The sequence below is a fragment of the Helicoverpa armigera genome, chromosome 1 (genome assembly GCF_030705265.1).
Source record: "Helicoverpa armigera isolate CAAS_96S chromosome 1, ASM3070526v1, whole genome shotgun sequence".
NCBI classification, from domain to species: domain Eukaryota; kingdom Metazoa; phylum Arthropoda; class Insecta; order Lepidoptera; family Noctuidae; genus Helicoverpa; species Helicoverpa armigera.
Genome location: NC_087120.1, coordinates 13446972 through 13474829, shown reverse-complemented (window position 1 = coordinate 13474829; position 27858 = coordinate 13446972). Strand labels below are relative to the sequence as shown.

At 37.5% G+C, this 27858-nt stretch overlaps 1 protein-coding gene across 2 annotated transcripts; it reads right to left on the bottom strand.

The window, feature by feature from the left end:
* Positions 1–290: 290 nt before the first annotated feature.
* Neurl4 (Neuralized E3 ubiquitin protein ligase 4) lies at positions 291–27858 on the bottom strand. Of its 2 annotated transcripts, XM_064035801.1 has the most exons (32): positions 27705–27858; positions 26852–26972; positions 22449–22550; positions 22212–22325; positions 21710–21871; positions 21158–21287; positions 20864–20927; positions 20533–20665; positions 19485–19640; positions 18842–18982; positions 18451–18541; positions 17982–18084; positions 17344–17520; positions 16856–16946; positions 16335–16452; positions 15992–16100; positions 15253–15446; positions 12636–12821; positions 11974–12098; positions 11407–11519; positions 10908–11040; positions 10298–10439; positions 9450–9628; positions 6565–6658; positions 5656–6285; positions 5300–5382; positions 3894–4046; positions 3265–3450; positions 1789–2809; positions 1244–1412; positions 720–779; positions 291–625 (listed from the first exon to the last, which is right to left on the bottom strand). In XM_064035801.1, exons 1-32 carry the CDS (start codon positions 27737–27739, stop codon positions 529–531), a joined length of 5412 nt encoding a protein of 1803 aa, XP_063891871.1. In that variant the 5' UTR covers positions 27740–27858; the 3' UTR covers positions 291–528. The 2 variants fall into 2 exon arrangements, with proteins under 2 accessions (XP_063891871.1, XP_063891876.1); XM_064035806.1 differs by lacking the exons at positions 26852–26972; positions 27705–27858 and adding an exon at positions 23976–24494.

Below are 27858 nucleotides of genomic sequence, written 5' to 3'. Positions count from 1 at the left end.
ATGTACGTAAGTCAATTTAAGTTAATGGCTTATTGGATAGCTAACTGACACTTTTATCGGTAACCAATGAAACAGGGCCTTAATCTTGCGAGTTAGGAAACTGAAACACTCATCTCGCACTTTTTCTCATAGAAAATACCCACACATTTTAATATCGATATGAGCATCTAATTGTCACAGCACTAACATATTGCGATATTTGACTTTAATTAAAGTGCTTTTGCGAGAAAGTTAAGTTCATGAACTTATTCAAATTCCTGATAAGACAAAGTCTTCGAGAGAAAAATGTACCTTTGAGATCAAAAAACACTGCATCGAAAATGCCTAATTAACGGCACATGACTATAATTAAATACTATAGGTAATTAATACTTAACGACAACCATCTTGCGTCCCACCATAGTAATATCATTTACGAACAAACACCGTTACGAGTATCATATACCTGTATTGGACAAATCGATAGTTTTTCACGGTGCGAAGTATCGATAAGATTCGAGTGGAGAAAATCGATTATAATCGATTAGTTTAGTCCTCCGAGCATGGTGAACATTCTTCGGACGGTAGTCGCGGCTTTAAGAAGATCAAGAATGCTAGTAGACGGTCGTTTGCGGCGTCAGAGCCCCTGTGGAAGAAAAAATAAATATCAAGGATTAAGAGGAGCATTAAATAAGGAGGTAATATAGAAATAGGATATATTTGAAGTGTAGAACACTCACTCAACATCCATTTCGATACACAGCACGACGTTATGTGGTTTTCCTTCTTCGTCGAACCAACTGAAACGATAAAGTTTGTGTTAATATTAGTGTATCTTCTAGAGTCATAACACTAGTATTGTTTTTGTTCGATTTAAAAAAAGGATTCTCAGTTTGCCTTGTATGGATGTATGAATGTTTGGGCGCGATTATTTCACGTTTGGCTTAACCGATTTTGGCTGTCATGTAACGTCCTTGGCAGTCTTTACGGGTAGTCAGAAGCCAGCATGTCTAACACCAGTCTTACTAAGGGGTATTTGGTTGCCCGGGTTGAGGAGGTTAGATAGGCAATCACTCCTTGTAAAACGCTGGTACTCAGCTGCATCCGATAAGACTGGAAGCCATCCCCAACATAATAGTTGGGAAAAGGTTCCAGTTTTAACAGACTTTGATGCGGTTTTCAGCATAGTAATTATCAAACTTAGGAGTAGGTTTGGTATATTATTGAAATCGAATTAAAATGGCAAGTATAAAGTAATACATACGAATCAGTATACGGTGGTTCGGCATTCGGCGTGTTGGCGAACTTGGGTCGTCGCAACGGGCCTGTCGCCACGGTCGATGTCTGAGCCGCGCGGAGTGACGACCGGCCGACGTGCCAGAATCCACGGCTCGCGGCGCCAACGCCGTCTATGCGCTCGATACGCACCCAACCTGGGAATAATAATAAAGTTTTTTTTAAAACTTAGTTTAATTTAAGCCGCATTTTGAAAGTAACGGAAAAAAACATGATTTATATAATTATGCAGTTGTTGGTAAACAAACGATTGATCAATAACTTTTGATCATGCTGTTATTTATACGTGAGCAACACTTGGTCACACTCATACTACTAGATTTATTTAATTTATTAGTAGATAGATTACTTCGAGGTTAAAAACCTAGATCGAGGAGATACATCACATCGTTTCCAAGTAAACGGAGCATGTTGCGTATTTATGCAATAATCCGTATGCATTCACATAAGTAGTTTCAGGAGTCATTTATTACATGTTTATCTAAAAAGATTTAATTTTCCATTGAAACTTACCAGCAAATGTGGGTGGGCCATCAGGCTGGCAGTTAGCGCAGTAACAGCGCACCTGTCCCCACGAGACCGCCTGCCGTAGCGCCGGGTTGGGCATCACCAGCTTGTGCCAGAACTTCAGCACCAGGTGCAGATGCTCACAACCCTCGCCCGAAGCCTCCCACTCCGCCTCCAAGCTGTGCCCATCCCCTCCCTCGCCATCCAAGTGCAGAATATGATTCAAGTATTGGAAGTAAGTCGGGGAGCAATAGTCCGAAAATATATCGTGATGCGTGGATTCGTCTATTGACGAAGACTGTTCTTCAGTGAGATCAGGTAAGTTCCCTGTCTCTAAAGTGAGTGCGTCCATGATCTCGTTGTCGAGATTGTCGACGTCACTCGCCTCGGGGTATCGGTCGTTGTGTCGGATGTTCGTATCGCAGAACTGCTCGTGCACGGCCCCATCACAAGCGTCTCCAACTCGAGACCCCACGCTGTACGTGTGACGGAGACCACTCGAAGGTTCAAACTCCTCCATCGTATAACTAAAATTGTGCGACGAATGACTCTTCTGTATCTGCCGGTTCACAAATTCATTGTTATCTCGGTTCCGTACTGGTAGGTTGAGACTCCTGTGCATGGGCGCGTCAGCTGGTATCTCTGACCGAGACTTCTCCTTGTTCTTGGCTTTCTTTGGCTTTTTCTTGAAGGGGTTGACTACGAGGCCACTCTTTGGCTTCATCACGGGCTGGGGGATGGGGGTAGGTGTTCGGAACGGCAGCGGAGTGGGCACACGGTATGGCATGAAACTGAGTCCATGGCTTGGTCCGGCCGGCATGTATGGCGGTTCCCAAGGTGTGTTCGCGAGGTTATCCTGACTGTAAGCTTTCTTCTTTTTCTTTGCGCTGGATTCTGGGTCTAGGGAGGAGTCGGCGTCTTCTTCATCAGAGAGATCATTGAAGGTATCCTCGTGATTTTCAGTGATGACTGGCAGGTCTAGGGAGGCGCCACTCGAGATGACGTAAGGGTGTAGAAGAACGGACACCTGAAATTAAGAGTTTAATTTTACTGTTATACATATTTTACGAATCATTCTTTTACGTAGGTATCACTAGTCGTGGTAAAGAGCCAACCTCTCGAGTGTGAGGGCGTGGGTTCGATCACAGGTCAGGCAAGTACCAATGCAACTTTTCTAAATTTGTATGTAGTTTCTAAGTGTATCATAGACACTAAAGACTATGTTTCGAATGGCACGTTAAACCGTAGGACTGTCATTGAACATCCTTGGCAGTCGTTACGGGTAGTCAGAAGCCAGTAAGTCTGACGCACGTCTAACCAAGGGGTATCGGATTGATCGGGTAACTGGAGAGGAGGTCAGATAGGCAGACACTGGGACTCAGCTGAATCCGGTTAGACTGGAAGCCGACCCCAACATAGTTGGGAAAAGGCTCGGGAGACGACGATGAACAATATTTGTATGTGTTAGTGTTTATATGTTACCTGACATATACTGCCATAGAGATCGATAGTCGGGAAGATGTGACTGAACCGCCTTGGGACGGTGGCTATGCATCCCACCAGTTTTCCATCCACTTGGAGGATCAGCTCGCTGGTGAAGCGGAAGTGGATGGTCAGTACCGACTGCTCCTTCAGGTCGTCCAGAGCCATGCCCATCGAGGAGTGGTACTGTAAGGAGAGACAGGATTATTGCTGTTGGTGTACCTATTAAAATATAGCTCGTATTGTGGTGTCATCAGAGATACACCTGAGTGTCAAGTTACTACTGTTTGGCGTACTCTATCTAACAAAAATGAGTGTCAGGTTTCTACCCGGTACGGAACATTTGGTAAGTGTACTCTTTCAATGGAAAAATAAGTTATCAAATCGGAAAAATTAGGGAGTTTTCACAAAAATTTTAAAAAGAAAACATATTTTTTTTAATAAATGTTAAATAAATGTTTTTATCCTTTTCTGTGATTAAATAATTGATTTATGATTGTACAACAGACTACCTTATACAGCAATGGCACACCAATTAAAAAAAAAATATTTAGATTCAACTGACACCCAATTCACACATTATTAAATTAGCAGAATTGATCTCCTGGATGCTAGTGGGGTATACTTACATAATTTCCATTATCGTTGACCAGTCCACTTGAAAGCATCCAGCAAGGTGGTTCTAGATGTACCCCATTTGATGGGGTTTCTCCTGGCAGTATCCCCATCGCGCCAATGGTGACTGTGCCCATCCATTCATCGCACGTCTTGTCCACTCGGAACTGTAACAAGGCATATGCTGTGTGTGATATTGTGATCCAACAGACAAACATTTATTACAAGCTTTACTAAAAATAAAATACTATATCTTATACAAAACATAAAAACATTAAAAAAAAACAGACAAACTATACGTATAGTTTTGTTGGACATTATGTACCTTATAAAACTTAAAATGTAGCTTTTGATCCACAAATAAATAAATGTAATGTATTTTGTAAATTATTTTTAATGTATTTTTACATAAATATTTTTCAAAGTTACGAACTAGTTTTCAAACTTATTTAGTGAGAATTCTAGGTTGAAAGGTCGATTTAAGTCGCCGAGCCAGCTATGCATTTGCGACGGGAAAATAGGTAAAAACATAAATCTGCTTAGCAATAAAGGAACTCTAACTATACAGCCATAATATAGTAAATCGTACTCAATTAAAGGTACTGTTTTTATTTTGTAATAAATCCAAAATAATTTTAAAATTTTATCATACACGTCTGACACTCCCTCATCGCTGCTAACCCACAGCGGGAGGGGTCATTTAAGATTTTTGACGTCGTTAAAAAAAAGGGGTATCGGCTTGCTCGGGTAACTGGGTTGAGGAGGTCAGATAGGCAGTCGCTCCTTGTAAAGCACTGGTACTCAGCTGAATACGGTTAGAGTGGAAGCCGACCCCAATACAGTTGGGAAAAGGCTCCGAGAGATGGATGATACATTACATAATATAATTATGCGCCAGCTATACTGAAGACTTCTAACTGCTCGTAGAACCGATTTATATGAGTTTCTAAAGTTTCAGGATCGTTGTGACTCTTATGAACCATTACGCAAACCCTATGTTCCTTCCATAGCCAGCTCACACACGCCACAGCATTATAATACTTTCGTATGGCAAGAATATGGCAGAGCTGTATTATATTGCAATCACATACAACTAGTGAGATTTGTTAATCGCTTACAGATTCAAAATAAAATGAGTTCACAATATGTTATTTCGCATTGAAGCATTTTATACTTAGGTAATATTGAATTGCTTGTATAATCTATCCTAATAAGATTCACAAGTTTCTAATAATAATGTAAAATCAGCTTATTGCTTAACAAATTGCAGTTAATCCATTCGCACACAGCACAGCTTGTACAAGAAATAAATAAATAAATAAATAAATTAAAGATACCTACAGTTTTGTTGTCTTTGCATTACACTTTATTTTACATTACCGTTGCATAACATATAATCACATTAATTCTTGCAACTTACTCTGAAATTATGTCCCCGGCGTAATGGTTGACTGATGACCGCCATACCGTCTTTGTAGCCTCTGAAACGCACCGCCACAGTTTCTAAAACAGAATAAATACATTGCGTAAGTATAACAATGAAAGATGAGTATTTTATTCAGTATGAAAATGGGTACAACTTCAACAATAATAAAGCAGTCATAAAAAGAGCAATTTACTGTTTCAATAGATAACAAACATTGGTTTTGGTGAAAAAGGGCTAGATAAGGCACAAAAATGGGGTTCAGTAAATAAGTCTGTCCCAGCTAGAGTAAATATGTGACGATATCCCATATAAAAAAGTGACGCTAACTTAGACTAAATAAGACCTCTCACCTGAGCTGCACAGTTTAATATTCCTTCCATGTATGTGGTAGAAAGTATACGGCAGGTTAGACCGACGAAGCCGAGGCCTCGTTTCCGTAGATGTAGCCGCGGCTTCCACGGCCGTTTCCACTGGCGAGGCCGCGCGAACCTCAGTGGACGTTGACACTTCTTCACCATCAGCTAAACAAGGCTCAGCTGAAGTTGATGGTACAGCTGTGTCCTTCGACGTGGACGAGCCCCTTTTGCCTTTGCCCTTCCCCTTTCCTTGAGTACCTCCTCGTGAACTTTGATCGGACCCAGCTGGCCACGCTTGGCTGGACATCTTAGCGTACTTGCTTTTTGTGGTCTTATTTTTTCGTTCGATTGCGTCATCTTCTGTTGTAGATAAGTCTTCCTCTGTAGCGAGGTATTCTGGTGGTCCTCCACTCGGGGAGTCCTCGCTTGAAGACTCGGCTCCTGGGTCTTCAGCCGAGTCGTCCAACGTCCGTTTGGGTCGCGGAACATTCACTAAGTCGCTCTCGGCAGTCGCTAAATTGGTAATGGTTGGCTCAAAGACTTCGTCCGTCGTGTCTGTGGCTGCGTGGCTGAAACTGTATGGCGCTGCTATATGCTTCGGAAACTCGTCGCTGTCATTCGGAACTGGAAAAATAAGAGTAAGAGGTCAGTTTCCACTCAATAGCTATGAGGTCCTATCAACACTAGTATTATAAAGCGGATTTTTTTTTTTGTTTGTTTGTAAAGGATAAACTGAAAAACTACTTCACCAATTTTAAAAATACCATCACCATGAGAAATCTACATTAGTAGTTCCCACGGGACGCGGGTGAAACCACGGAACAACGTCTAGTCAGGTCAACGTCTATTTGGGGCGTGAATTGTACAAACTTTTTTAGGTTTTATATAACTAATGATACTTACTAGTTTGTTGAGTCAATCCGTTTCCAAGGCTTCCCTGGGAGATAGCTTGTATTTTTGTGACGTGTCCATATATCTCGATGACGACGTACACTTTCTGTTCAAACAAATAGAAACACTAAGATTACTTCATGTACAATATATTTTTTTACGCAAACGGATTTCATGAAAAAATACCACTTTATAAAGAATACGGATAAAGTACGTTAAGCGTAGATAAATGTAAGAATGAAAAAAACATCTATCTCGCAAGCTGAAAGAGTTCAAAAAGAGTTTTGTACAAATAAATGTACTTTCAGATACAATAAAAAGGTATTTTTTCTTTAATTCCACATAGCCTACATGTCAACTGTCTAGGAATTAGAAGAGGAATTTTTAAGCGCTTCACACTATCCAAGCCACATGCTTTAATAACTTCGAGCGAAGGGAAACACATGCTAAACGGTAATTATGTTTCACGATATACACTGTTATTGAAATCTGAGAAAGTGAGAATCTTTCAAGCCAAGAAATAAAATAGATTTTAATTTAAAGTTATAGGATGACATCGGCCAATAAATAGTGGAACATACCATTACATTTCATATGATAAAAAAAAACTGGGGAACTGAAACGAGCTGAAAGGAAAAGTAGATTCTCAGATTTCTGTAAAGTGTACAAATGTATGAAGTTTGGAAAAAACGAAAACATAAAAGTGGATATAAAATATTTTTAAAATAGCTTGATACATCCATTGAATAAAACTTAATCAAGGCCTATTAAATGGCAAACCTACCGTAAGTTTGAAGGATGGTATATATTTCTACGGAAAAAAACTAATAGCACTTTTGTTAGATACGTCATTCTCCTAGCTATATCTTGACTTACATGCACTGATTTGGTCAATTTTGGTCCCACTGTCCATGGCATTTGAGGTCCACGCGTGCACTCTATGTAACTTAACCTATCTTATTCTGCCTATTACGACCTATTTATTTAATCATTTATGTACACAGTGAATACATGAAAGAAGTAGAGATCCTATCTTATAATATGCCTATTTCTTCTGGTCCACGACACATGACACGGGATAAAAATAGCTAGCTTCCGAACACAACAGTTTATTTGTACTACGGTGCTCTCCCAAAAGTGTACAGCTATCCGTATAGAGCATTTGACGCAAAGTGACAAAGTACGCCTTGCCTAACATAGTATAGTTATCGGCAAGAATCTTGAGCTCTGACCTACATCTGCGCAGAAGTGATTTATTAGCAAAGAACCCATTTCCGAGTGACGGCTATGACGCGATGCACTGCGGGCCAATCACCGCTTAAGCCCGCCCCCGCACCTCACTTCATACCACAAAAGGGACCCAATAAATTACTTCTGCGCAGGTGAAGGTCAGAGCTCAAGATTCGTGCCGGTAACTATATGAAGGGTGATTTACAAACAACTACTTATATTACATGCGAAAGATATATGAATTAAGCATTTAACGATGCGGGTGGTTCGAATACATGGATTTAATTACGCAGTTAAGAGAGGTCAAGCAATGAATGAGGTGAAAAGTACATTCAAGTGAGTTAATGGCATTATTGTTTAAAGTTCTTAGTTTTCACAGAAGCATGATTACAAGCATATTAAGTAAGCTGAGGTTACAAATGCGTCTAAATACGAATATACCATTAAAAGCTCAATACATTTAAAATACCTACAGATATCGTCAAATAAGTTTGCCGCCTCGATATTGGCGTTAACTATAACTTCACAATAGGCTTAAAACCACTGCGCATGTGCGAAGCATTGCTGATTTCAGAGGGGCAAATTTATTCGACAAGAACTATACCACAACACATTGTTTGTCAAGGCTTGCTTCAACTCACACCGAGTAGAGGTATATTATAGGAACAGACAGACCTAACACTTGTTCGTCCTTCAGCTTTACTATGAATTTTAGGAAATGTACCTATGAAGTTTATTTTAAGCTGAATTTTCTTTTATCATTAAAAATACCTATGTATAGTGATTACTCTACATATAAGTTTTTCTGACAGACTAATCTACTAAATGTAGATAGAATTGTCTTGTTGTCATTCCAATGTTATTGTGCATAATGTCATAGATATTTCAAGCTATTTTAAAAATATTAATTAAACGGCATTCACAGTCATAGAATTTGAAACTAGTCAACATGTCCTGTTTTTGCCGGGATCTGTCTATATATTTTGTTTATGGCTATGTTAAAAAAAATATTTTCAGCTATCTACAAAAATATAAATTCTTTACGATCAAATCAATAAATTCTAACAATGGTTGCCCTATGAGCTAAATAGCTAAAGTACCTTTAAATATTGTCGTTTATCACGGTGACCATGATATCCTGATAAAATCGCAAAACGTTCGCCTCCTCTCAACGGCAAAAATAAAACAAGTGGCCAGTGTAGCGAGGTAGACTGAAGGCCAGGGTGAATGTCAGTAATCGCTGTTCAGTAACGCTGCAGCTAGACTCGGGCCCGGGCCGCGGTGCCGGGGCAGAGTGCCCGGGCTCGCTGGGCGACTCGGCCCGGGGCTAGGGCACCTGGGCTGGTTATCCCGCCACCCGTCGGTCGCCAGAAGCCTCGTTGGTATTTGCAGGGTGCACCGCGAGCAGGTGAGGTTGGCATTCGGACTAATCCTTTACACCCCTCTGTGGTTTTACTTGACTTCAAACATTTATTTCCAATAAATACTTCAATTACATAGATTAAATTGATTTCATAATTTCAAAGACAACAACTACGGTACTACAAAGCGGATTACAATGTCAAGTGTTATATAATTTCTAATGCTCAAACTGTCACCCAACCCTAGGCCTTTCGTGAATTCATGTGACGGGAGGACTTGATAAAGACTCCTTTGTAGATACTAACGTCGGGGACTTTTTCGAAAGCCGTGTCGAGTTGTTCCGAGTTGTAGTAGACGATAACCCGCGAGTCGCTGACTTTCTTAAGACCGATCCTGTCTCCCGGACGAAGCCACTCGAAGGATGGCACGAACGAGCAGATCTCCTGTTCCCAGGTGCCTGGCTGCGAATATTTCATGTATCGCCCTGAAATGTAATATTACATGTTCGAGATACACTTAATTCTACACAAAACATATGAACAGACACCTAGAATACCGGTGGAACTCGTTCCCAAAGCACACTACTGGTACTTACCTAGAAGCGGCTTTTATTTTCACATACATGGGCAGCCCTTTGACACACACTAATAAGATTAGTGGAATCAAACATATTTGCAATCCTAGTAAAAACTAGTACGACAGGCGCGTAAATAAATAGTCCGACTAAAGTCTTTCAGTGCACCATTCTACCTTAGTAATATAGTGCATCCAAAAGATCTCTTCGACGAAGAAATGTGCAAGAATTTCGAGTAATAATAACAAATTTTCTGTCATTATATTATACTGTTATTAGGTACTTTAAATAGGTCATATAATTGTGTTTCAATTAAACAGATACCAGAAAACCTTTTTTTTTTGTATGACTATAATAGTCTTCTGATTGTTAATGGATCGATAAAAATAGAATTTACTTAGTAAATCGTAACTCTTACTAATATCACTTCCAAACATTATAAACACTATGCAACCGATTTGAACTTCAGTGCCATGAAGACTTATATAAGCTACATTATATTTCCCTCATCCCTGCGAAAAAAAACTAAAAATCTATATAAAATAATAAAACCATAAATTAGTATACAATATACATTACCATCAATATAGGCAGTGAAGTGCGGAAGACAGGCGACGCTGGGAGGCAAGCTGCGGTTCACGTGAGCGTTCAAGATGTTGATATCCGTGATGCCGATGCGGAAACTACCCGCGTAGGAATGCTTGCACTCCGCTATTTTGATCTGGCAACATAATAATTATAAGCTATATTTATTTAATAATAATAATTTTTCTTCAACAAAGTAATTGTTGAGTATGAAATTTTTTAGTTTAACTGAAAAGCGTGTGTAAAGTTACTTCTTCACGCGCAAAAGATTGACCGTATTTTTATTAAACTTGGCGGTAATGTACTTTATCCATCAGATTAACATAAAGGCAACTTACTTTTGATCCGAACCAGGGACATAGTTCCCTCAGAAACCGTTGGCGTAAGCTTTATCAATATGTATATTGTCTATTCTGCTAAGTATACTGATTCTCTTATAGTTGTTCTCAATATTCCATCTTTTTGTGGGTTTAATTACTACAGATAGAATTGCTCAAATTCCTGTATATAGTAATCAAAACAACAGATAGGTAGAATATTGGGAACAGCTGTTATTCAGTAACCTGCCACTATATGCCATATTAGAATGAAATAAATAAATTACCTCAAACAGCTCTCCCATAGCCAGGTGCGCAGAGCTGAACACCAACGCCGCCATAGGATCGGGCGTCAGACGACGAGCCACCGTGTAATCGTGCATCAGACAAATGTTGTCCCCAGAGTACTCAGAGAAACTCCTGCAATGTAATAGCTTTGTTACCCGACTGCTGAGAAGTGGTGTTAGATGATTGCATATCTAAAAGGCCAGCTGAGAGAAGCCAATTCTGGGTTAAGCTCGCCGTTGTACATAAACTTTTTGTGTTTCGTGTATTAAGAGTGCAATAAAGAAAATAAGAGGAAGAAGGACACGAAAATGCCAGGATAAGACAAAGTGATGGGAATTTTGGAAGGATTCGAATCAAGAAATCATCTTAAATCGCTTATTAATAATATTTTCGACATATTATTTTCGGTCTAAAACTTAGGCTCAGTTTTCACTATTCAGAAATTGCCTGTAAAAAATAGGTACCAAACAGGAGCAAAATATAAAAAAGTATAATTACCAATATGGCGGCGGCGGGGAAGACAAAGCTCGGGAGTTGCTCAGCATAGAGTTATCGGAGTTAGTGCAACCGTTGTAGTTGAACGCTCTTTCCTCATTCTGCAGTATGGTCACCTGGCAAATAAATTTTGTATAAATTAACTCCCATGGAGAGCACTAGAACTGTCACGGATATCATCTTACAGACAAAATAAGTATAGTTTAGATGTAGTGCAGAAATAAATACAAACTTCTACGAATGAGAGGGTGTCCAAGTTCGATTCAAATAGGTATGGCTAGAACTAGCTACAACTCTGTTGAATCTGCATAAACTACTTTAATAAAAGTTATCGGAAAATTAGGCAGATGATGAAAATTAAATGGATGAAATCGAATCACTTTCCTACTGTATGTTAAAGCTTTTTACTGTATGTTTACGTATGCCTTATAATTTACATTTACTTTCAAGCGAAACTGTCGCTTATCCTAATCTTGATTTACATTTTTTCCTCATAGAAGTGAACTACTGTATTGTTTTTGAGCAAAATATTATTTTGACCCGTAAATATAAAGTGAAGTATATAAATACCTGTGTGCACTGGCCATACAAGTCGACAACGGCGTATATGTTGAGATGGGGCACATACCATGCCTTGCCCATATCCATCCCGTCTAGATAGTAATGCAGGCTGCGATCAGCGTGCCACATCATACCTGCACATACGACGAACAAAAGGTAAAATACGACGTCTAAATTGAGACTTTAGTTCTTTATGAACTTTATGCCTCTCATAAATAAAAAAGAGGCATTGAAATAACGATGGAATATAAAATACGATCTTGTCTAAAAAAGTGTGTTTGAAGAACTCCTTTCTGGGTATTTTTTAAAGATTTTTGCCAATTCTTATCCACGCTGATTGAGATGCAATTCGGTGGGAATATGAAACTGTAGGTAGGTACGGTTCACAGGCATTTTTTTAGTAAGACGTAGTTAAAAAGAATAATAACAAAATAAAAACATTAAGGTAGAAAAATATAGGTTTCTGACTGTTACATTAAAGAAGTACATACGAACACGACTGCCAACAGTCAGACTATCCAAGTCTAATGGATAGCCACTCCGCACACATTCGCCGTCCTTCATCATAGCAGCCCCGCTCAGTATGTAGGTATCCCAGTTGAGGTCCGTAGCCGTCCGGCCACCGTCCCTACGAACCCACCCACCTACAAGTAACTAAAAGGAATACATACCAACACGACTGCCAACAGTCAGACTATCCAAGTCTAACGGATAGCCACTCCGCACACACTCGCCGTCCTTCATCATAGCAGCCCCGCTCAGTATGTAGGTATCCCAGTTGAGGTCCGTAGCGGTACCGGCCACTGCCCCCACTCCGCCCCCAGCCTCTAAGTCGTCCGGACGAATTGCTGTTACACCTAGAAATGGGATAGCATGTCAAATAAATAGAAAATGATTTATTTCTAAGTGACTATCCGTCAGTTGCACAAAGGTCCATTAAAATTAAAGCTTCATTAAATCTATTGCTATCACTTATTATCTTGTTGTCAAAGAAACAGACAGCAATAGATTTAAAGAAGCTGTAACTTTAATGGACCTTTGTGCAACTGACGGTATCAAAGTCAAATGTTTTTTATTTATTGAAATAGGTTTTTGCAGACTCAACGTCACACTAGTTGCACGGTTCCTAAAAACGGTCACACTGAGAAAAGACAATAATATTAGGGTCCTTTGTGGGTGGTGGAAGAGAATGGCAGATTTTAATTCATCATTTGTGTCCTAGCCGCAAGGCTGAGGTGTCTTTTAGAATTTCACAAACACATATTTAGGCAGTGATCTCTATTTAGAGCTCTTTTAAAAAAAAATACAATATAAAATATATTAATTGGAAATGCAAATGAAGAAAAGTAAGACGCTTGTGAAGTACTCGTAGTTTATAAGTAGTCACATATAAAGTTTGAATGGATTTTGATGAAACTTGGCAATGAGCTTGGGTCACATTTTCCCGGATACGGCAAGAAGATCCCCCAACAAACACAACTTAATAAAAAATCACAACTAATCGATTTCGATGCTCGCTATTCAGCGTAACGTTTTGTGTCTAGGTAGTAGAAAAAAAAAACATATAGTAGAAAGTTAAAATTTATTAGTCAAAGTCAAATCATTTATTTCATTTAGGCCTTTACAAGCACTTATGAATGTCAAAAATATAACTAAGTTTGATTCTAGTTGCCAAGAAACTCGATGGTTACTCTTTAAAAAAATTGTCGTAGGAAGTTCCCGATTGAGCCGGGAGTGAGTTCAAATATCGAGCGCGTAACAAATTTTAGTTCGTTGGTAGAAACACCACTGTCTTGGATTAGTAGCCGGTTGTGTAGGTAGGTCGTTCGCAGCACTGCAGCAGCAAGCCGTCGATGTTGCAGGGTTGACTTCAGCGTGAGGGTCACGGAGGTCACGTTGATCCGGTCGACGTAACCTACGTGGCCTTCACGACTGAAGAAGAACGAAGAAGATAGTAGCTAGATGCTGGAACCCTGGAATTCGGTAATTGGCCGTCCTAGTAAATGACCGAATCCATGCAACATCCCGATATCCACTAACACGGCCTACTAAAAGGGAAGCCGTGTTCTCGCACTAAGCAGCTATAGAGATGAGGCAGTCTAGGCAGCTCGGTACAGTAGCAAAAGCATGAAGTTGATGCGTAATTTGCAAAAATAACTAATTTAAAATTAACAAAAAAAGCAGAAACATTAAAGATGATTAAATCATGTAAGTATGTAGGTACACATTACTTATAATTAGAAAATACTAGGACAAAGGGTCAAAGTCAACCGTCAATTTGAATTAACGGTCCGTAAATTACAATATAATATTTAGATACTATTTAAATACTTTAAACACGGTACAACAAAACACAAAACATTACTGATTACTTTTAAACACTAACAACTGATTAAAACATTACAAGCACATTACAACATAAGAACAATGCACTAATGAAAAATGCAAGTCGTGCAGCGATTAACTAGCTAAAGAAATTAAGATTTGTTTTGCAACACTCACCCGACACTACCCGTTAACACTTAATGCACTTAGTGGAAATAACACTAATTAAAATGAATATAAAAAAAACACCGGCCAAGTGCGAGTCGGACTCGCGCACGAAAGGTTCTCATCCATCCCATCCATCCATCATCCCAAAACCATAAAAACCAATGTATATAAAACCGCACTACATGTTACCGTTATCGATATCGAGCAAAAATTAGGAAAAAAAATCACTTTTGTTGTATCGATATAGGGGTAAGCCCAAATTTTTTTTTCTAGAATTCAGTATGTGTTGTCAATCGACCATCTTATCGATGCGCATCTATCTTTCACTAAAGTTTGAACTTCACAATAAGCTTACATATCAGAATAACGTATCTATAGGTCACATTTTCCCCGATACTGGCAGAAGTTCCCCCAACAAATGTAGCTTAACATTAAATCACAACTAATCGATTTCGATGCTCCCTATCCAGCAATCTTATTGATACGCATCTATCTTTCACTAAATTTTGAACTTGACAATAAGCGTACATATCAGACAAACACGTAGGATAACTTTATCTATCTACGGGAAGAAATTCCCAAACCAACATATCTTAATAAAAATTCACAACACTAACCGATTTCCCTATTCAGCAATCGACCATCTTATCGATGCTCATTTATCTTTCACATAATTTTGAACCTGACAATAATCTTACATATCAGAATAACATATAGGTCACGTTTCCCGAATGTAGAAAAAAGTTCCCCCAATAAACCAACAAACACAACTCATTAATAAAAATAACAACTCACCGATTTCGATGCTCCCAATCCAGCAATCGACCATCTTATCGATGCGCATCTCGAACATGTCACACTCGCGTAGAGGCCGCGAGCTGAAGAGTACGGCATCGTTGAACTCCGAGTAGACAGTCGCTCGCCAAGCTGTGAGCCGGTTGCGGCTGAGGCGAGCGTTGCGACCGTGGACGCGGTGGAAGCACATTTCACTGGATACAAGAAAAAAAATGATGAAAACACACAAATGTCACAATATTCATCATCATCTTTCGAGTATGTTATATATTTTATATATATATATTTTATATATCTATGTACGTTTATATATTTTCGATTTGTCTTATTTACATATTTAGTGCACCTTCCATGAAATTTCTCCTCCACCTAAAGGTTGACTGGTAGAGAACGCCTAAGGCGTTAAGTCCGCCTTTGTACATTGATTTTTTTGTAAAATGTGTGCAAAAAGTATAATAAATAAATAAAATGTTGGGGTCGGCTTCCAGTCTAACTGGATGCAGCTGTGTTCTTGTGTTTTGGACCAGTGTTTTGGATTATCAAAAAATATTGCACACATTATTTTTTATTTTAAAGCGTAGCAAAGCGATTATCGCCAACTATGGACACAACACCAGTGGAGTCACAAGTGCATTGCCATGCCGGCCTGATTGTAATTACAAAACAATACGGGTCCAATATTTAAAATCTCACCCTGCCAACATTCCTATAATAATGAACCTAAAACAAAAATACTTACGGAAATATAGTAGCATTAGATTCAGTAGAAAGTGGAGATTCAGGTGAATAGATCGGTGGTGGCGTATACTCATCAACTATAGTCGCTTGCGCTGCTCGCCCGTACAAATCTATAACGAAATAAACAGTTTATTGTTACGGCGGAATAGTGATTGTCAAACTAATATCAAACCTACATAATGTCCAAAATCTATTGTGACGTGAAGAACATTGAGGCTACTACTTGGGAAAGTGGTTTAATTGATTTTAAGAAGAATTTCAATATAAATTAGTTCCGTAATAGTATGTAGCGGAAGTATATAGAAAAAACTATTTATTTCATAGATAATGTTCCAGAAACTTACCTATTATGCCAAATACGTGTTCAGGTACATTAAAAGCGGCCGGTCCCTGATCCACGCCGTTGACAAAGAAATGTAGTATGCCCATCTCTTTGCGCATCACACCCACTGTGTCCCCCTCCTGAAAACCAAAAATCATTTTATACAACCACGAAAATTCTTGAAAATTAAAGAATTGTATAATAAATTGGCGGTTTAACGTGGTTACACAAACGCCCCGTTGGAACTACTGCCCGTACCCGGATAATTTCTTTTATTTATTTATTACATTTTAAATTATATAGGGTCTGCTACTCGGGAATATTGTAGCTTTCCAACAGTGAAAAATTTTCAAATCGGTTAAGTAGTTTTAAGGCCTTACGGTCACAAACAGGCAACAAAATGGTTCCTCTTTCAAATTCTTTCAGCATTAAGTATCGAATAAAGCTATAGACTTCTTTTTATCCAGGTGCGCGATGTAGTTCCCACAGGACACGGGCGAAACCGCGAGAATACAACTGGTTTGTAATAGAAGGACCACTCACCACAAGTTTGTTGAGATTTCTGACATATTGAGGAATAACGATGGAACCATCTCGGATAACGTCTTCTCCGGTCACAGCCCACGTGCCGGATCTATGGATTAACATATATCTATATTAAGACCACATTGTTACAACAAAATATATGAAAATTACGACGTTTCACTGTCAAATTATTTTCAACGCTTCTCATCACCGAGCAACAAAGTGACTGCATGCGAAAGTTAAGTAATTTTAGATTCTTTTTTAAACCGAGCAGAATCTGCAGGTAGATTTGACAGTGAGAAATAATCGCCTGTTGTACACAAAGTAAAAATTATATGAATAGGGAGGAAAATCCCCATTCGTTGACATAATTCTCGCAAAAGTTAATGATGGCTCGGTATCTCAACCTCTCGTGCACCTCCACCATCCGTTGATACATAAAACTCATTTCTGCACATCGACAAAATTTCGAGCCGCCATTAACTTTGGCGTCTGCCCAAACTTACTCAGCATTGCTCATTTTGAATGGAAACTTGATATCATTAGAAGATAGCTGCGTGACTCCAATCTCAATGCTTCCAGCCCACTTCGGGATCACGAGGTCGAGACGCACTTGGAACAGTTCGTTGGTCCTCAGAGTGCGGTTCGTCATTACGATTCCGTTGTTGAAGTACTTGAAAGCACTGAAAGTAGAAAATAAGTGTTAAAGTATGTGTGTGTACTCTTTGGAATACAGCTTGGTTTGAATGACAGATGTCAGTAAAGTTAGGCAGAAAGAGGGATTTTTCTATATTTTTTTGCAATGTGAATGTTTATTTATTCTTATACGCCAACAGCTGAACGAATTTTGAAGAAACTAGGTAATGATATAGCTTACATATCAGAACAACTTGTAGACTAATTTTTATTCAGGTGTGGGAAACAGTTCCTTCAGGAGACTGGCGAAACCACTGGTGGAAGCTAGTAAGTTATATATACGTGATATTATATAACAAACATGGTCATTTGTCATAATCGCCTAGATATTCTTCTTTATTTTATCACACTATATACATCAGTTTTTATACTGTCATTCAAATCAAGCTATATTTCAAAGAGTATGCAATGAGTACGAATATAGAAAGTAAAACAAAACGATACTTACTTAGGCCTATGAGCAGTCTTACCATCGTTAATAATAATAACATTCGAATCACGCAGCGTATGAAATAAAAGGCTCTCTTCGTCTATTCTTGGTCTAAATCTGCCTGCAAAATCGATAAATAAAATTTATATATTTATACCGTATTTACGCACACAAGAAAATGTACACGCAGATTCTACGCTACATTAAAGTAAGCATTTAAATAGAGGTAACAATTCTTTACAAATACATATTGAATAAATGACTTTTAGCCGCAATTTATTTTGAAATGTGTCTTTAAATAAAAAGTCATAACAAGATTGTGTATCTTTAGTTAAAGACTTACTCAAATGGAGTATAGTTTACGGTACCTACAGTAGACGTTCCCTCACAGATGAAAGATCGATTTATTTGCACTCACACATCAATATCAACTCATTAAGTAGTAGGGCCTGACATTTCAGCTAAGACTTAATAGCTATATACTTACTAGGTGCAGGAATTTCAGGCGAAGCGAGCAAAACAGGTGGATTAATGTTGATGTTGCTGTCAATGTCCTCACAAGGATCTACTATGGACACCTGAAAATTAGTCAAAATGTCAATGTAATCTGTCATAAAAGCGATTTCAATAACCTAATTGACATTGCTGTAAGCCAATGTAAAAATCTTATCTCAAGTAAGCAAAAATCTATGAAAAGATAGATTATTGGAATCCGCAGTAAAACATTAAGGGTAGGTTACACCAAGGAAATATAACGATGACCAAACCATAACCAGACGTCAAATCGTGACAGGTATTTGACGGCTAGTTATCGTTATAAGTATATAGTGCAACACACCCTAAAAAAAACTTTTAAAATAAAAAATGTTTTTACTTACTTTGACGGTCATGCCGTACAAATCCACCACTCCCCAAACTTGTTGGTCTACTTTATCAGTGGCAACGCCTTGGTCGACACCGTTTATGAAATAGTGCAATTTACCATTGCTCTTCCTCATCATTCCCACGGTGTCCCCTTCCTGTAAGAAAACCATGAATTTATTTCATGCTAGTTATTCCAGACAGTTTCTCTGGTATCCCGAGGGAGCTATTTCTTCACTCCAGCAAAAAAGGAGCTTGTAACCTACCAGCTTTCTCCATAAACCATTAATCATGAAATAAGATTCAATAAATTACTAAGACAATGTAACAAAAAACAAGCTGACTTTAGAACCAGCCATGACCTAACCTTTATTTTTCTGTCAATTATGATATTGCAACCCGCGCTTACAACCATTTTGTAACAATCAGATACAAAAGCATAAAGACCTCCTTTATGAGAAGTAACAGATCAATGAAGTTTGAATAAAAAAGGTGTTACACTTAGGTACCCTAAGCCAGTAAGTCTGACACCAGTCTTACCAAGGTGTATTGGGTTGCCCGGGTAACTGGGTTGAGGAGGTCAGGGAGGCAGTCGCTCCTTGTAAAATATACTGACTGGAATCCAACTGAAAATGCTTGGGAGATGAAGATGATACTTACCCTTAGTTCATCAAGGTTAAAGTTGCCATACTCCATGCAGGTCCCATGGCCGTTGAGCAGCACCTTACAGCCTGACATCATGATGGTACCGGAGTCCATGTTGGTCATCGTGGAAGGGAAACGGATAGTGGTTGGGTTGTGGGTTGTTACACCAACCTGGATACAGAGAATTATGTTATTCATGATAAGGTAATAAGCAAGAATTATAAAAAAGTATTTACACTTTTAAAACCATGTATACCATAGCATAAGTAAATACATAGCTGCCTAACAATAAAAAACCATTATTTCAATATCAGTTCACAGTAATGCATAATCGCCAGTGCAAATTAATTTATCTTAACTATCAAATTGCATATAAGTTAGGTACATGTTGGTAAAGCGTTTTCTTTCTAAGGAAACGTCAACCGTAAAGCATAAGCAAATTTTATAGCATTCAAACAATCCCGGATAAACTAAGGCCTACATGCACCTAAAGCAGCAGAATACTTTTTTCGCTGTTCCATTACAATTAGTCTTACCATATGGTACAATGGTTACTTAAGCCATTCCTTAGTGAAGGATTTCTTTGACAATTCGTCACTAAGGAGTGACTCAAGTAATCATTAACAGCCTTACTTATAAACGTGAACTAAATAGTAAGTAATACTTAAGGGCTGTTTAAGAAAATTCTTACTTATAAACGTTGCTTAAGCATGTCTTAACTAACATTTAATCACTACTTAAGACATTAACAGCCTTACTTATAAACGAGAATTAAATATAAGTAATGCTTAGGGGCTGTTTAAGAAAATTCTTACTTATAAACGTTGCTTAAGCTTGTCTCAACTAACATTTAATCACTACTTAAGACTTTAAGTAGTGATTAGTTAAAATGTTGCTTAGAAGGTGATTAGAGATTTTATAAGTAAGGGGGTTAGTTGCTTAGAAGGTGATAAGAGATTTTTATAAGTAAGGGGGTAAATGTCTCTGAGTGCGGTGGTTAGCTTAGCAAGTCGGACCTTATTCTATCCGGGACTGTATGAAGTATTTATGTTAAATAACAAACCTCAATGCTGCCGCTCCACTTGTCGACGAGCCTGTCTATGCGTATCTCAAACAGCTCGTTGTCATACAGCGGCCGATGAGTCATCACCACGCCATTGTTGTAGTCGTCCAGTGGACGGGCCCGCTCTGCAGTCCTATTCAAATTGTTTGTTTGTAAGTCAGCGTAAACATTCATTGTGAAAATAAAAAGGTCATGGAAATAATTTTATTGAATAATGATTTATATGGCAGGAGATAACAGTGGAATTATACAATTGAGAGCCAATCATTAGATAATTACACAATTTCTTAAAAATACATACTCATATTGATTTATAAAATGAACTACTTACTTGTTGTTACTTGACAGTTTCACTAAAATACCACATCGTGGGTGAAACCGCAAACGGTCATGTGCTGCGAAAAAAACCATATCAAAACTCTTTTAGTACATGATTTTTTTAAAAAAAAGCATAAGCGAAACTTAAACCATCGTACCACAAAAAAATTTAGACGTCTGTTTAAGACTTGTCTAAAAAAATGTCAGATTATGACGTTGAAATGAAGTCCGTTTTGCAGCCACACTTTTTTTAGACAAGTGTTGAACAGATGTTTAAGTTTTTGCAGTCATGCCATAAGTAGTTTACCTAAAGCACATGCACCTTCGGAAGTCATTGGAATGTATATATTACGAGGTTCTTTTGGCTCAGTTGGAAGACCGGCGACATCTAGTTCACTTGAAGTGAGGGTATCATCATTATTCGGATCCTCTTCAACCTAGAACATTAATAACATTGTTATCTATCTATATTTTATAAGGAACTAGAGCTAAGAAACTTCGAGAGGGAACTAATCCTCACACCTGGAGCAAGAGTAGCTAAGTCCCTTCTCCGGGATCTATCAGACAGGGAGCAGTCATCCGGTCAAGCGTTCAAGCGGTCAGTTTTGCGTCCGACGTTATATAGATATCCTCACACAGGAGGCATACTCAATAGGTCAAGTAGAAGTAGTATTAGTAGAGCTCGAACGCAAAACTAACAGCTTGAATGCTTGACCGCGTGACCACTCCCTGTCTGATAGATCCCTCAGGGTATAGACTACCTCACATTTTTATTGGTTCAGTAGTTTAAGCATGAAATCAGGACAAGCAACTTTCACAGAAAGGATATTTTATTGTTAACATTGTAATTTGAACCAACCTGATCAATGCTAGTATCCATAATAGGTCTTATTTCATTAGTGCGCAGTATAGACACCTGAACGCACTGGCCATACAAATCGATGACAGCAAACAGCCGCTGAGGGAGATCTCGTGCAGCTATGCCCAGGCAACGGCCATTCAGATAAAATGTTAACTCGCCCTGTGACATAAACCACACCATAATGTTATTATTTGTTGAATAAATAATCATCATCATTATGCCTTATCTTAATTTTATTTGGATTTAGCACAGCATGTTTGCTTCTTCCATACTCTTCTGTTTGCCGTCATCTCACAATAAACATTCTTTCTGATGGATGGTGATGTTAAATAAGTAATAGCTATCTTATTTTCTGAATTTTCTACTGAAAGTATGTCATTTGTGAGATAAAGGCATACAAGAGCTTGAAAGATAAAAAGCCACTGCACTAACCCCAAGTAAAATTTTGATAAGAAAGATAATGAGACTCTCCAGAATTGCTTATGAAAGCGATAATTACCTTACTGGTTCTCATAACTCCAATGCAGTCTCCCTCCCGCAAAGTGTCCAGCTCCGGTCCATAGGAATTGACCAGAGTGACACCATCCTTCACGATGGAACTGCCTGACATAATCTAGAAGAGAAAATTTCATGGTTATTTCAAAATATATGGTTGATACGCAATATTTCTCAAAAATGTTCATTCTGTCTGGGATAAGTTAAATAAATGAATGTTGAAAGGTTTTTTGAATCTTACCCATGCTGTATTTCTGAGTTTAGTTGCCGTAGCAGGAAGTTCCATAAACTCAGGATCTAAAGTGGTAACACCTATTTCCAGACTGCCATTCCAAACATTTACCTAAAAAGTGAGTTGTCTATGAATATGGAGATATACAGATAGAAGATAAATCTAGCATAGAGGTAGTATACATATGTATTCCGATGTATTGTTACTAAAGAGATGGTATATGTTAAGTTTGTATGTTAAGTATGGCCAGTATAACTGGCTGATGTCAATATGTCATCTCACCAGTACAAAAAATGTAGAAATTCTTAAAACAACTTATGGTTCTCTCAAAGAACTTTCAAGTACTTCATTGTCATATTATATTCATACTTTTTGAGTATAATGTATGCATGTGTTTAATTTTTTGCTAAACTAAGAGATGTAAGATAGTCCTGGGATTTTGCACCAATTGTGAACTAAGTTGGAGCCATCTATGAAACAGGAAACTTATTTGGCAGAAAGTTATAGAGAAGTTACATTGATTGAGAAAATGATATTGATTGTCATTTGATTTTAAAGGAGATATGAACAGAAAATGTTATTCTATAAAGTGTGTGTGGAAAAAAAATATTTAAGACTTCTTGTGAATAAAGTGATCAAGGAGTATAAGATATATATAATATTTTGTTAAGGTCACACCTATGAGAAATACTTCATATCAAAATCAGTCAATTTAGCTATTATTGAGGCTTACTTACAATTTTTTTAACTATTAATTACATAAAATATGATTAAAGCTGGCAACGGATTAGACAAAAAAAATGTTTTTGATATTGTTGAATCTCCTTTATCAATTACGGTTATAAAAAAAAAATATTGTAAGCATTTCTTTTTCACGTTATTATCGTATGTATCAATACATACAAATTGTAACTTATGGTTTTAAAAAGAGTAACCATGGAGTTTCTTGCCCATTCTTCTCCATATGAAGCTACTTTTGGAATGGGCAACTAGAATGAAACTTATTTATAATTTTGACGTTCATAAGTGCTTGTAAAGGCCTACATGAAATAAATAATTTGATTTGATTGATTGATTTGATTTGAGTTTGTTCATACAAAATGGAAATATTTTCTAAGTAATAAATATTCTGCAGTAAAATTGTATTATAGAGCTAATGGTCAGTGAATAGGTATTGTTAGGGAATGTAATAAAGGATGAATCAACTCTTGTGTGAATTAAGTATGCATTTTTTCCTAAAGTTACTGTTGTACTGATTACTGATGATTGGTTCTTGATTTAAATAGATAAATAATTATGCATACATAAAGTAAAAATGTATAACTAATGAAGGGCCAGTCAAAAAAATCAGCATGACAGTTTACATAACCCTCTGGCCCATCCCCATACCTACCATGGAATCTCGAAATACAAAGGACAAATCACAATAAAATACATTACAAATAAAACTACGAAAAACGCAATCCAGTAGGTGTGTTCTAGTTCTGACAATTCAATAAAAAATACATTAAATATTTCCTTTGTTCTTTGTCTTACCTTTCTATCGACCGACACTTCAAATATAACATCATCCTTCAGAGGCTCCGAGCTTAATATCAAGCCATGATTAAATTCTACAAAATTTCTAACAGCTGTGGAGTTTTCATTCAAAAGTGTGACCCGATCGCCGCACCTTCTATGAAACCTCATCGTTTTCTATTTACACTAACTATGCACAGCTTAAAAAGTAATTTAGAATCTTTCTGTACATAATATCAGTTAAAATCTTACTTTCATGAACTTTATTATTCACATTATTTACATGAACATCACGAACAAAAAGTAGCACCCATTAGGCGTTAATTAGTTTTACGACCATTCAATTACAACGACGTCGAGTACGTAGAGACTAGTCAAAATAAATATTTTGTAAAATGGAATATTTTTTGCCACGCTCATTATTACAGTTAATTGAAGAACATAAAATTTTATCACCAATAAGCGAAGAATAACACAAGAAAAATATCATATTGATTTTCACAGGCATGACATGACTAACTTTTTCACAATCCGGGGTTAGTCGGGGTCGGGATACTGACTTTTTGAGCGCCTTGTTTCGTACAGATTAAATATTTTTAGTATTCGAATGAAAATGAAATATGAATTTTTGAAATTATCGTAATATTATGAAAGTTTATCAATGACCAGCAATATGCTATATCATGTAATCATATTGGTTCACAAAAAAAGTTAAGACATTTCAAGCAGCTATAAATTCCAAGCATTATCCTCACGTAACACAAAAAACTGCTTCAATCCGCTCGGTTGTATTTGGGTTGAGGTCAGACAGTAGCTCCACCTAAAACTCTGGAACACAGCTACATAGGTATCTGGTTAGACTGAGAGCTTATTTACGAAAAGGCTAGGCAGATGATTTCATTCAGTAAATTCTGGTATCTACATGAGGAAGAACTTGGGGAGAATGGGAGTTCGAAAAAAAGTACTCAAAAAAGCACATAAGAAAGTATATTAGGAAGTAATTGATTCTGATGCCATGTCAGAAAGTACGTCAATCACAAGAGAGATAATGAAATCGAGCTCTGCTTAGTTCGGGTAGAGTCGACTAAGGCCCAAGTTCAACAACAACATAAATACAACGTTCGTATTTCTAAAATAACTGTTTTCTTAGAAAATTCAACGTGAAAGTTATAAATAAACAATGATTAAAAAAAACTGATGTTTAAATGAGATAATGTAGCCTATTTTATTGCTTTATTTTGGCGAATTACTTCTGAATTTGCTTTCAATAAAACTCTAAGTTCTGTAACTCCCCGCTAGATGGCGGTGACGGTACGTTTGAACCTGATTTAGTTAATCCTTATTTCGAGGTGACGATCAGCTGAGACGGGCGCAGGGCGCGAACTTATTTTAAATCTATGGCTGAGACTTTAAAATGAAATGATAATCCGCGAAGAAATCCGTGAATCAATGATAATAGTTTGGTTCCACAAATGAAACGGCCTATTTCAACGTCATCAATTTATACGATAGTAGAATTAACAAGAGTAGTAAGAAATAGATAAATAACAGGATGCTCCACAACCCATTTTTTTTAGTTTTCGAGCAACTGTAACCATGGTTAAGTTTCGCGCTTCATTCTCACTAGGTTCCGAGTTTCCGACCTACCTACTTAATATGCATGTCAGTTGCCATACCTACGTACCTACTAAAGTGTCATTTTATTGCATCCACGAGGCGAGATCATTCACAGTACAGTGCAGCTCCATTGTGCACGCGAATGTCGAGGGTGAGCCATTGCCGGACGCAATTTATAAATCGAAATAACTCGATGAAAAACCAACGCAATGAAAGTATTGTCTACCGCGAACAACAAAAAATAAAGAGATCTAAAACGTATGATAACTGACTGGACATGTATTTTATTTTTCGGAAATCATTTCTTTATTTCATTTCTTCTAACGATATACCTAAACATGCCTATTAATATGACAATACAACCAATATACACATCCCTTCTTGGTTGCCGCGGGGGTAAAAATGTACCTACTAATAAGATGTCTCATTAACAAGGCGCTATTAATAAACTACACCACATAGTTACAATAAATCCTGTTTTCACGGAAGACCCAATTAGCAAACATCCATATACATAATATTAGAAAGGTACACTAAGTACTTAAAATTGCAACATAATCAATATTCGCATAAAAGACAGACAGTAATAAACTAGAAGATAATTAATTAATCTTCCCTATATTGATAAGCTTTGCTAATTAAAAAGGGGATTACGTACTGGCTTATTACAACGCGCGTAATCTCTCTCGTGTGGACTTCAGTGAGATGTTATGGTACGAAGTAGGTACGAAAGTTAGAACTGTTACCACTGGAGAGACAGTAGATATATCATCGCGGTAGTAAATAATAACTGAAGGTACATAGGTAACTTGTATCGGGTTACTGTCAAAATTCTATCTCTATTAAACAGCATCACATTTGACAGTGAATTGGGAACGGCCGTAAACCACTGATCTTACCTATAGGTACACACATTATTGTCATCTCCAAATCGTTAGATCGTTCTGTTAGATTACTAGGAACACAGAGATTTTTACTTTACAAGCCTCTGATATTTCATTATAATGCAAAATAATCAAAAGGTAGGTACTAAGACTAGAGCGGCGAAAGCTTTAGTGTAATTATATATTCAGAAGCATTTACGAATAAAACATCTATTCTAACTTGATAGCCAACTACCTAAGTAAGACGATTTTTAATTGCACAAAAGAAACCACAAGCCTACTGATGACATTCGGAAAAACCAGTTTATCTATTCATAAACGAATCCTACTTTTTTTTACGTAGATAAATGAAGTGAGAATTAAGAATTGAGATAGAAAAACGGAAAAACTTACGATTGTATAACCGGGTAGTTTTTTTCTTCTCGACACAACCGTAGCTGGAACTTCGCACCGCACCGCATCCTCCGGTTTAATGTTTTCAAACTTTGCTTTCAATCTTGCAACCTCCTTGCCCCTGGAAGGAAACACAATCTTGGACAACAATTGCTACAAAAAGTTTTGGACAATGCAAATATGTCTTAAATTATTTCACGATAAATCGGATCGTATGTCGTGATTTTGTTGTTTTTTTCCGGTTGAAACTGTTTAAAACTGACTTTAAACATTTGAGAATTATGTAAAAGTAGACAAGACCTATTTTTCAGAAGATCCTTTGTTATCGACGACGGTCGCCTAGTTCAGCTTGAATGGACAAAACATTAATTAAACATGGGAAAGGATTTTATTTGTAAAAAATACAGCAATTAGACACACAGATTCATGAATTGAATGGTAAATCAGTTTCAACAAAAAGAAGAAATAAATATTTATTACATTTACCTGGGATATCTCTAAATCAATAAAATATAGTAACAGGTAATAAATACTTGGCAATACTGCATGCCATAATGCCTGAGTTCCGTAGTGCATAAAAAAAAAGGAATCACAGCCTCCCCGTACACCGATCGATTCAGCCCCTCGGAGCCCGGAAACGCATTACACACGTCAATACAGCCATTAATTTAATTGTTTTATTACACAAAACAAACCAATTTATACAATTTACAATTTAATACAAATAAACCCTTACTTTATTTTTTAACTGCCAGTACGAATTGAAAACAAAGAAAGATACGAATATGTTTAAAAAAAACGAAAATTTTCAAACAAAACAATTAAATTCCAAATTTAAATAAAACGCACCTACCTGATTCGCGAATAATACGTTCTTGCCAGCATCATTCTTCTCAATAACACAAGTAGAATCGTCGCAATAATTTAATTTCGAAACACGAACGTTAACGTAAACTTTGCATACGACGTCCATGCCTGCAAGCCCTTATCAACTGAATATCTCACTG